We start from the raw sequence: 12,354 nt of genomic DNA, 5'->3' as shown, positions 1-12,354 counted from the left end.
ATCGGGAGGCTGAGGCTCAGGTAAGCGTTAGGGGGGCTGCGGGGGGCTGCTGCACACAGAAGGTTTTTCATTTTAATGCAGAGAATGCACCTTCTGCCTTTACAACCACTTTACCGATATCATAGGCGTGTGAGCACAGGGTGTGCCAGGTGTGCCTGGGCACACCATAATCATGCCGTGCTGCACGCATTCCCCCTGCTGTTTAGCTGCACAAGAAGGGACTATCTGTCCTAAAAGTGGGATATCAGGAGTCTGTTTAGACCTCTGATATCAAACCAAAGCCCCCCAATGGAGCTCCAAACAAATTGTATAAAAAAATAATAATAATAATATAAAATAAAATAATAATAATAATATTATTAAATAAAATTGTAAAAAATAGAAAACGTGTCAAAAAAAGTTCTGATTAAAAAAAATAACATAAATAAAAAATATAATGAATAAAATTATTTTTAATAATAATAATAATAATAATAATAATTAATAATATAATATTATTAAATAAAATAGTAAAAAATAGAAAACTTGTCAAAAAAAGTTATGATTAAAAAAATACAAAAAAATAACATAAATAAAAAATAAAATGAATATTTTTTATAATAATAATAATAATAATAATTAATAATATAATATTATTAAGTAAAATTGTAAAAAATAGAAAACTTTTCAAAAAAGTCATGATTAAAAAAATAACATAAATAAAAAATATAATGAATAAAATTATTTTTTATAATAATAATAATAATAATAATAATAAAAATTAATAATATAATATTATTAAATAAAATTGTAAAAAATAGAAAACTTGTCAACAAAAAAATTAACATAAATAAAAAATAAAATGAATGCAATATTTTTTTTTATAATACTAATACTAATAATAATAATAATTAATAATATAATATTATTAAATAAAATAGTAAAAAATAGAAAACTTGTCAAAAAAAGTTATGATTTAAAAAAAAACTAAAAAATAACATAAATAAAAAATAAAATTAATAATTTTTTTATAATAATAATAATAATAATAATAATAATAATTAATAATATAATATTATTAAATACAATTGTAAAAAATAGAAAACTTGTCAAAAAAAGTTATGATTAAAAAAATATACTAAAAAATAACATAAATAAAAAATAAAATGAATAAAATTATTTTATAATAATAATAATAATAATATATAGATAAAAAAAAAAAATATATATATATATATATACACACATATGTATGTATATACACACATGTGTGTTTGAGCTTTGGGTGCACACCCTAATGTCATGGTCTGCGCACAACTATGACTGATATAATGCTCCTTAACCTGCGTGCATCACTGATCTAGAGAAATCCAGAGAAGAGTAAGCCACGGCTCGCCACCGAAGTGATAGAAAAGAAAGATACGTCTGCCCACCACCAAAACGACCCAACATAGATTAATTTGGTACATGAAAGTCCTAATGACTGGCACCAAGACGAGGACACGGGAGAGGTGACGCGTTTCCCACGTGAAGAAGCCCTAGTCAAGTGTGAAACGCGTCACCTCTCCTGTGTCCTTGGCTTGGTGGCAGTCATTAGGACTTTCAGACTTTCATGTACCAAATAAAGTTACGTTGGGTCGTTTTGGTGGTGGGCAGCCATATCTTTCTTTTTCTATCTCTGATCTAAATAGGTCCTAAATAGAAGAAGCAGATGTCTTTGATAAAACCTACATATTCTGACCCATTCCTAAAGTCAGACCTTTCCCCTTTTGTTCACCCCCCCCCCCCTCCTCCGCACCCTTTTCTGGGCAGAGTCCATAGATACCTCCCATCAGAACCGCCCAGCCCAGATGTTGGGTCTAACAGAGAACTTGCTGTGTTTTGATTCTAGACGTGTTCAGCACTTCCTCGGGTGAAGTCTCCTTTCCTGTGGGAACCGGGCAGAGAGCGGCATGAAGACCTTGGGCGTCCTCCTGTTCCTGGCGCTGGTCGCTGTGGTCACCCTCGCTTACGGTACGCAAAATTGATGGTAATGTTGTGTAATGACAGAGTACAAGGTGGTATGGATGGTACTCCTCCAAATGATAGGCTGTGTGTGGGAAAGGAACAATGTTACAATATAGTCAATGATAATGGGGGGGGGGGGGGATTAACATTGTTATTGAAAAATCCTGAAAACTTTAAATACACTTTATTTTATGATCATAAATAGTTTTTGTTTTTATTTGTCCTAAACGAGCTAGGATCCATCAAACCTCCAAACCTGATTATCACAAACAGCGCCGACTTATTTAAAAACAATTGCAACATAATAAAAGAATAATAGATAATAATCATTTTATGGTTGAACTAGATGGACTTGTGTCTTTTTTTCAACCTGATTAACTATGTAACTACCGTATTTATCGGCGTATAACACACACGTTTTTCCCCTTAAAATCAGGGGAAAATCGTGGGTGTGTGTTATACGCCGATCCACCGCCGATTGTGAGCCTCTTTCGGCTGTTCTCGGCTGCTTTCGGCTGTTATCGGCCTTTTTTGGCAGCTTTCAGCCACTTTCGGCCGTTCTCGGCGGCTTTCGGCCTTTCTCTGCAGCTTTTGGCCATTCTTGGCGGCCGAAAGCTGCCGAGAACGGCCAAGAGCCACCGAGAACTGTCGAGAGCTACCGAGATACACAGGACATCCAGCTCTGTATCTCGGCTGCGCCATTTTTAAGCGCTAAAAAGCCGAAAATGACACTGACAAGGCTTCAGATAGACACTGATAAGGCTGCATTGATGGGCATTTAAATGTAAGTTTTTTTCCTTAAACTTCCCTCCTAAATTTGGGGTGCGTGTTATACGCCAGCGCGTGTTATACACCGATAAATACGGTATATGTAAAACATAAGTGAAGGAAAAAATTTATTCATTTGAAGCGCGCTCTCTCAAGAATAACCTTTAAAGTGCAAAAGTGCATCAAACAGTGTCAGCAAACACAATCATATGCATATCGTGTAAAATATGTATATCAAGTCCAAAGAATAACTATTCCGTGTTTAATATAAGTGAATAGTCAATAAATTGCATGTGAATCTTCCTGTTCTTGATTGCCCCTAATGACGTCAGAGCGTGCTGACAAAACACGTAGGGTGGCTTGAGCGTGATACGTCACTTCCGCCGTTTGCATGCGGGGCCCATGATAATCTTGAATGACATCATACTCATAATTACGGTAAATAGCTTACACCTCTTCTTGGTTTATGTTTTACTATAGTGTTTTCTACCCCCTCAGGGTTTTTTATTTTTATTTTTCTCTCTTTATTATTTGAGGGGGGAGGGGGGGACTCGATGGAGATGTTGGTGGACTTTTCTTGTACCTATTTTAGGAATATTACCCTTTGTTTTGACCATTGTTATGTCTTTTACTACATTTATAAAAAAAAACTAGTTGGTCAAGTTGAAAAAAGGGACACAAGTGCATCAAATTCAGACAATAATGTTTATTGTTTCAATATATTTTATCTTTTTTATTTAATGTAATTGTAATTATGTTGGGTAATACATGAACCTCTCAGACCAATCACTATCACCGATCACAAGTCATTATATAAAAATACCTCAAAGTTCAGAATATTTGTAATAATAATAAACGATCAGCCAAATCAAATCTCTGAGAGCCCTTCACTGACCGAGGCGGCTGATGACTTTTCCAGGGAAAAATGTTCTCTATTTCCTCCGCCGGAGAACACACAACCTCCTCCCCCGATCTGTTCCTCAAAATGAAGGGGGGAGAAAAAAAAAATACATTGTATATCTTTATGTGAAACTTTGTCAGAATAAATAAAAGAAGAGTGCTCTGTCTCACAACACACTCTTCTTTTATTTATTCTGACAATGTTTCACATAAAGATATACAATGTATTTTTGTTATTATTTTCAATTTGTAGATTTTTAGATCGATATTTGTTAAACTGTTTTAAAAAGGAAAATGTAAATTAAGGAACATTTGCAAAAATACCAAAAAATTGAATCAGTGAATTATCGAAAAAAATAAAATAGTTTTGGTAAAATTGTAGAAACCTATATCGATATGCTTCTTGCTTTGCAGCAGTGGCGTCGCTAAGGGGTGGCTTTTGTGACTATACCCCCCGAATCTGGGGCCCACCGCTCAGAGTCTCTGCAGGGGTCCCCAAGGGGAGGGGAGGCTCTCTGGGGACCATAATGTAAGTGGGGGGCTCTTTGGGGACCCTGATGCAAGGACGAGGCTCTCTGCGGACCCTGATGCAAGGACGAGGCTCTCTGGGGACCCTGATGCAAGGGGGAGGCTCTCTGCGGACCCTGATGCAAGGAGGAGGCTCTCTGGGAACCCTGATGCAAGGGGGAGGCTCTCTGGGGACCCTGATGCAAGGGGGAGGCTCTCTGGGAACCCTGATGCAAGGGGGAGGCTCTCTGGGAACCCTGATGCAAGGAGGAGGCTCTCTGGGAACCCTGATGCAAGGGGGAGGCTCTCTGGGGACCCTGATGCAAGGGAGAGGCTCTCTGGGGACCCTGATGCAAGGGGGAGGCTCTCTGGGGACCCTGATGCAAGGAGGAGGCTCTCTGGGGACCCTGATGTAAGTGGGGGGCTCTCTAGGGGCCTTGATGTAACTGGAGGGCTCTCTGGGGACCCTGATGTAAGTGGGGGGCTCTCTAGGGGCCTTGATGTAAGTGGAGGGCTCTCTGGGGACCCTGATGTAAGGAAGAGGCTCTCTGGGGACCCTGATGTAAGGTGGAGGCTCTCTGGGTACCCTCATGTAAGGAGGAGGCTCTCTGTGGACCCTGATGTAAGGGGGGGCTCTCTGGGGGCCCTGATGTAAGTGGGGGGCTCTCTAGGGGCCTTGATGTAAGTGGAGGGCTCTCTGGGGACCCTGATGTAAGGAAGAGGCTCTCTGGGGACCCTGATGTAAGGTGGAGGCTCTCTGGGTACCCTCATGTAAGGAGGAGGCTCTCTGTGGACCCTGATGTAAGGGGGGGGGCTCTCTGGGGACCCTGATGTAAGGAAGAGGCTCTCTGGGGACCCTGATGTAAGGTGGAGGCTCTCTGGGTACCCTCATGTAAGGAGGAGGCTCTCTGTGGATCCTGATGTAAGTGGGGGGCTCTCTAGGGGCCCTGATGTAAGTGGGGGGCTCTCTGGGGATATATACACACACGTATATTACTGTATATACATGTGTATGCCCGCCCAAGCATATGACTTTCTTTACTACACTGCTATGGGCTCTAGCCCCAGATCTTTTGTAGACCTAGCAATGCCCCTGCTATGCAGCATACATAATGTATAGAACACACCTATTTTACTGTATTCAAGGGTGACCCGTCCATTAAGGGTGCACGGGCACCACCCCCTCCCCCCCCCCCACACTATCCAATGCGTCTGGCCCCTTGCAGGATGTCGGATGCATGGATTCCAATGGGTGGGGTTTTTTTTTGTTTTTTTTAAGCACCTGATTAGAGCCGGAGGCTCTAATAGGCTTCAAAATAGGGTGGGCTCGGGGCGCAGACAGTGCGAACCGAGCCCACCCAGGTGTGTTACAATAGTGAATGAATACTCTTGCTATTGTAACACTGATCCTCCTCCCAGGCAATCATCAGGACGGGGGTCTTGAGACCAGTCACCTGATTGGCTGAGAGGACCGGCGGTCCTTATTGGGCGCCTAGGAGGAGGGGGGCAGAGATGCACAGTGGAAGCCGCTGTGATGGAGGTGAGGACACAGGAGCCACTACCTAATGCCTGCTGCCCGCCACCGAGATGGGGCAAGTGCCAGACTGACTGTCAGACAGCGAGCATGGGTGGGGGGGGGGGGGGGTTGCAAAAACTCTAACCGCCACTGCTGTATATGTTTATTAATATGGAAATAGGAATGCAGCTGAGGTTTTACCACTAAAACTAAACAATTCTGTTGCCAGAGTAGACTTTAAACTTGCCCCTGGCAGTGCTGTACACGGGATGCTTTTAGTCCTATTAGTATATACAGTATATGATGACAATGTAGAGGATAACGCCCATCGCTAAGTACAAATGTCATATATAGATGGACATATGCTAATCAAAATGAGCAAAATATAGAATTATTTTATTGCTTTAACTACAAGTCGTGTCCTCATCAATACTGATCGACTTTTATTTTGATCTCTTCGATTCAGATTCCCATGAAAGTCACGAGTCTTATGAACATTATGGTAAGAGGATTGTTTTTTCTTTAAATCTTACGTAACCCAATGAAGACGATGAGATGACTGAGCTCAGTGAGCGGAGACTTTGAATTGCTCTCTGCTGTCCCGATGTGAGATTTTGGATGGAGCTGTTGCTTGGAGGGAAATACATCTGATCAGATAGATACAAAGGGAATTAAAAACACGACTTTCCCAAAGTGTCCGTCCAATCAAAACAGTTTTGTGTGAATGTTAGAAAAAAAAAATGTTGGGTAGTTAAATTATCGAACTCTGGGACTCTGTTTGTTGAGATCTCTATGCTGAGTTCCCGGGTCGCCTGGCCTTCTCTGTCATAACTGCCAGATAGACCGAAACAGACCCGGGAAATATGGAGAGAGGTCACCACAAAAAGCCTCGCCGTAAATATATTGAACAATCTTGTCTCAAAATATCACCCTAACCGTCCTCCCCACTCCTCCCATAACCTCCTGCTCCCTAGTTCCCTCGTCTCCTCTTCCAGGACTTCTCCAGAGCCTCTCCCATCCTCTGGAACTCTTTACCTCAACCTATCTAGCTATCTACTACTCTGGCCACCTTTAGTTGATCCCTGAAAACTCATCTCCTCCACCTATCACCTAGACCAGGGATATGCAATTAGCAGATCTCCAGCTGTTGCTGAACTACAAGTCCCATGCAGTGGCGTAACTAGAACCTTCAGAGCCCCGATGCAAGAACCCCAGCCAGGGCCCTTCCCTCCGAGTTCGGCGGTGGAACTTAAGGGCGTGGTCACAGGTATGACCTTTGTGAGCCCTGTAGTTCTACCACTCGTATCAGTAGTTTTTTTTTTTATTAGTTTTTTTTTTAATTTTTAGGTGCCCCATTGGGGGACTGTCCCTAGGCAGGATGGGGTCCCCGCCCCCAGAAGAGATGAGGTCCTTTTCTCCAGGGCAGATGAAGTTACAGCCCCCAGGTGAGAAGGGGTCCCTGTCCCCTTGGGAGGTGCGGATCCCTGTCCCCACGTGAGAAGGGGCCCCTGTCCCCAGGGGGAGATGGAGGGGGTATGTAAAGGTGTGTGGGGGGATGGGGTCCTCTCACTCACCATGACCAAGTTGCAGGCCGCGCACTCATCCATATTGGCCTGGGCTCCATCCAGTGTGCTGGACGGGTGATCAGAATATCTCCCAGAAAGACCTTTCATTATCTGTGTATGACGGGGGGGGGGGGGGGGCTGGCAGACAAGCCTGCAGTGTATGACGGGGGGCTCTCATAGGGCTGCACTGCACAACTAAAGAGCAGCCAGTGCGATAGTTGAGCATGGAGCTCTGCTAGTCACCCTCCACCTCCAGCCACCCGTGTGCATGGTGCACTGGTACCCCTAGCTGCCTATGCCACTGCCGGCCATATGTAGAGGGGGCTGCATGGGCCCCCTGCATCACAGAGCCCAGTTGCAGTGGCAACTGCTGCACCCCCTATAGTTACGCCCCTGGTCCCATGAGGCATAGCAAGACTCTGACAGCCACAAGCATGACACCCAGAGGCAGAGGCATGATGGGACTTGTAGTTTTGCAACAGCTGGAGGTCCGCTAATTGCATATCTCTGACCTAGACTTGTAATTCTTCTATCAGTTTATCCCCCACAGTTCTTACCTTTTTTGTACCACTTGCTCCTCATTATTAGATTGTAAGCTCTCAGAACCAGGGCCCTCTTAACCATCTTGTAGTGAATTGCATTGTAACAGTACTGACCCCCTTTATATTGTAAAGCGATGTGCAAACTGTTGCTGCTATATAAATCCTGTATACATTTCCAACAAGACCCATTCATTAGAAGTTGATCATTAGATTGACTTCTCAGGAATGAAAATAGCCAAAGATGGTTTGAAATTTTGGCCAGCCCCGGCTGAACCAGCTGAATTTCGATCCATCTATGGCCAGCTTAAAAAAAAAAAAAAAAGAGAGAAAAGAGGGAGGTAGCAACCGACCTCTGCCTGTGGTCAACATTGGGATTGTCCACAAATTGGGCTTCTGTCAGGGGAGGAGCTGACAGGCAACAATGGGAGAAGGAAAGACGAGATTCAGCATTTATTTGGATAAACATTCCTACATTATCTATAGACCAGCAATTCACTCTTCAGTTCTCATGAGACGTCTTCTTCAGGAGCTCAGCATGCCGTTGGGTTTTTCCTGCACATCTCACCTTGACTTTAATCGATCGATTGGTCAATCTTGTACCTCTGACGCTGTTTTTTCTACAAATTCTTACTACATTTTTGTTTACTGTCCACAGACCCCTTTGTGAACCCCAGAACTGCCAACACCTTTATGCGCACCCAGCAAAGGCCCTCAAGAATGAACGAAAGGTAAAGGTCTACGAGGTTTCTTCTCTTAGTTCTATAGGTGGGAATGGCAGGAAAGCAGAAGAAAGTTAAAGTCTATATAGAACTTCTTCCCTGAAGTCTCCAGGCTGGTCTGGTGACATCACTGCTCCATCCTTGGTGGTGGGGGTGGGGGTGGGTGGTCCTTTTTATTGGACTAAACGGCCCTCAGAGGTAATTAAGTGAGAATGGAGGTCAGTTCAGGAAGAGCGGGATCTCAGGTTGCACAATAGTGCTCCTCTGGGGGGGGGGGGGTCCATGACAGCCTTGGGTCCACCACATAGGGTGATGTTAGCCTTCAAAGAACCCAGAAGATGAGCAGCACTGGATGTCAGGGCAGGAGAATGCAGCAATTATTTTATAAAGGGCAAGACAAAAAAATGATCCCCCCTCTTAGTACACCCCCCCCAGCACAAATCCCCCCTCCCAGATTTCCCCTCCTAGCACAATTCCCCCCCTAATAATCCATGTTAGCACAAATCCTCCCTCCCAATACAAATCCTCCTCCTAGTACAAATCCCTCCCCCCCCCAGCACGAAACCTCCCTCCCAGATTTCTCCTCCTAGCCCAATCTATCTATTAGCTCAAATCCTCCATCTTCCCCATCCCCTCTTTTAGTACACTTCCAAGTCACCCCCCCCCCCCCCAAAAAAATTGCCTCCTAGAGTAAGTCGTACACCACTGCCGCTCCCAATTTCCTCCTGCAAGCACAAATCATCTCCCCATCCTATCCCCCCTCTTAGCACAAATCCCCCCCCCAGATTTCCCCTCCTAGCACATGTCCCCCCCCCTAATTATCCCCACTAGCACAAATCCTCCAACCAAATCCAGCCTAGAGGCGATTCAGTTCGCATTGTGCGCTATACAAGTATTTCATTCATTCATTCATTCAAATCCTCCTTCCTAACACAAATCCCCCTCCTAGTACAACAACCCCCCCCCCCATCCCCTCTTATCCCCCCAAATTGTGCCCCCTAGAATATATTATACACCACTGCCACCCCTGAATTTCCTCCTGCCAGTACAAATCCCCCATCCAATCCCCCCTCCTATCACAAATCCACCCCCCCCCCAATTTAGCCTCCTAGCACAAATCCCCCTTAATCATGCCTACTAGCACAATCCTCCCTCCCCCAAGCCCCTTTCCTAACACAAATCCCCCTCCTGGTACAAATCCCCCTCTCTTAGTAAATACCCCCCACCCCCTAAAATAAATCGTACACCACTGCCGCCCCCAAATTTCCTCTTGCTAGTACAAATACTCTCTTCTCCAATCTCCACACCTAGCACATATTGCCCTTCCAAACCCCCTTCCTAGCACATATCCACCCCCCACCACCAAACCCCCCTCCTAGCACATATCCACCCCCCCCCCACAATCACCAAACTCCCTCCTAGCACATATCCACCCCCCCACCACCGCCAAACCTCCCTCCTAGCACATATCCACCCCCCCACAATCACCAAACCCCCCTCCTAGCACATATCCACCCCCCACCACCACCACCAAACCCCCCTCCTAGCACATATCCACCTCCCCCACCACCACAAAACCCCCCTCTAGCACATATCCACCTCCACCACCACCAAACCCCCCTCCTAGCACATATCGCCCCTCCAAACCCCCTCCATAGCACTAATCCTCTTCTCCCTCCCCAGAAATGTTTGTTAATCTGACGCTGCTGTCACTACTCCTGCCAGCTGGTAGGTAGGAACTCTCCAGGCAGTGCCCACCACCTCACATGATACCGCTGCGCCCAGGGCAGCCACCCCTACTGCCCACCCCCCTTCTCCCGGCCCTGGATATTACCATGTCCCATTCCATCCCCTATCCCAAAAATAAGAGGATCGTTCCTCATTTCAGGACAGTGGGCGGGGCCATAGAAATCGTTCTTTTACTTGCCATCAGCCAGATGTACATCCAGAAGAGCCGGTATATAGAGAAAATATAGCCGAAGTGGAAGCCGTGTCTTCTATATATAGCGAATGGGAACAGTTGGGGAGATGTGAGGAAATGACCGAACAGAACAGCCAATAACAATCAAATCGCCCCCCCCATGAATGAATTTCCTTTATTTCAGAATCCGCGAGCGCAACAAGAGCCCCCAGGAGCGCCAACGCGAGGTCTGCGAGGACTACAAACCCTGCGACCGCTACGCCCTGCGACACGGCTACACCGCCGCCTACAGGAAATACTTCGGGCAACGCGCCGGGGGGAAATAAAACGATCGGATGAGATCAGCGTCCCCACACATGAAGATCTCGGAGTCTACAGATTAGACCGGCTGACATCAGGACGACTTACCGTCCACCTTCCCATTCCATCATAGACTCTACAGGGGGGTTAATAAAACCAAATACAAGTTAGTTTATGTAAAAGAGCTGACACTCCATTCACATCTCCGTGTGGCAGTATTCACATTATACAGAGATATTGTACTGATTATATTGTTACTTTGTAACCATTTTAGGGTACGGTAGGTTTACATGAAGCGATTGGCTGTATCATTGGATGGGATTGCTGGGCGGGGTTTTATTTAATTGATCGATCGATTGGTATTGAAGTGACTTTTATATAGACTAACCTGTAACCTTGGCCTGGGGCCCCGGGGGGCCCATTTGTTATCTGTCTCTGTATTTTATTATCTGTTGTCTATTCAGCACTTTATTCGTTTTATGGGATCCGGAATGGCGGCCGCGGCGAGTCCCGCGAGGGCGCCCGGCGATCACACAGATATAATATGTTCTCCTACTTCACATTTTCAGAGTCGCTCACTATCTCTGTGTCTTGCTTCCATCACATGACCTTTTTTTTTTTTCCACAAATAAAATGCTGCTTTTTTAATGGATATCCCCCCTCTGTGGTTTGATTTTATTATAAGAGGAATAATACAAACAAGTGGACTTGTCATCAGATATGTTTCTTCCTTCTTCTACAAAGTTACAATGTACAGTCTGATCACTGGGGGAAGGTTTCCTCCTGCCCATAGCAGACTAATGACATCATCTCAGTACACACCCCTGATGTCCTGTACACACCCCCGATCATGTCCTGTACACACCCCCCAATGTCCTGTACACACCCCCGGTCATGTCCTATACACACCCCCCAATGTCCTATACACACCCCCCAATGTCCTATACACACCTCCTGATGTCCTGTACACACCCCCTGATCATGTCCTGTACACACCCCCGATCATGTCCTGTACACACCCCCGATCATGTCCTGTACACACCCCCAATCATGTCCTGTACACACCCCCCGATGTCCTGTCCCCCCTCCATGTCCTGTAAACACCCCCCCCCCATGTCCTGTAAACCCCCGATGTCCTGTACACACCCCCGATGACCTGTACACCCCCCCCCCCATGTCCTGTACACCCCCCCCATGTCCTGTACACACCCCCGATGACCTGTACACCCCCCCCCCCCATGTCCTGTACACCCCCCCCATGTCCTGTACACACCCCCCGATGACCCTTCCCCCCCCCCCCCCCGATGACCTGTGCACACCCCCTGATGACCTGTACACCCCCCCCCCGATGTCCTGTACACACCGCCGATGACCTGTACACGCACCCCCGCCGATGTCATGTACACATCCCCCAATGTCCTGTACAACTCCCCCCCCCCAAAAGTCCTGTACAACTCCCCCCCCCAATGTCCTGCACTTACTTGCTGTGACCAGGTGGCTGCACTTACCTGCAGTGACCAGGCGGCTGCACTTACCTGCTGTGACCAGGCGGCTGCACTACTTACCTGCTGTGACCAGGCGGCTGCACCGCTTACCTGCTGTGACCAGGCGGCTGCACTACTTACCTGCT

General features: G+C 45.8%; 1 protein-coding gene across 1 annotated transcript in view; it reads left to right on the top strand.

The window, feature by feature from the left end:
• Positions 1–11,376, top strand: part of LOC143958009 (matrix Gla protein-like) — a 16,573-nt gene extending 5,197 nt beyond the window's left edge. Inside the window, exons 2-5 of the mRNA XM_077467453.1 lie at positions 1,871–1,992; positions 6,144–6,179; positions 8,440–8,512; positions 10,609–11,376. Coding sequence (XP_077323579.1) covers positions 1,932–1,992; positions 6,144–6,179; positions 8,440–8,512; positions 10,609–10,750 — 312 coding nt within the window. The 5' untranslated portion in view covers positions 1,871–1,931 and the 3' untranslated portion in view covers positions 10,751–11,376. The remainder of the gene's footprint in view (positions 1–1,870; positions 1,993–6,143; positions 6,180–8,439; positions 8,513–10,608) is intronic.
• The last annotated feature ends 978 nt before the right edge of the window (positions 11,377–12,354 follow it).

Source organism: Lithobates pipiens, unplaced genomic scaffold, assembly GCF_037356315.1.
Source record: "Lithobates pipiens isolate NorthernLeopardFrog02 unplaced genomic scaffold, aLitPip1_a1.2 Scaffold_56, whole genome shotgun sequence".
NCBI classification, from domain to species: domain Eukaryota; kingdom Metazoa; phylum Chordata; class Amphibia; order Anura; family Ranidae; genus Lithobates; species Lithobates pipiens.
Note: the sequence above shows the minus strand (reverse complement) of the source record. Positions and strands in the feature narration are given on the sequence as shown.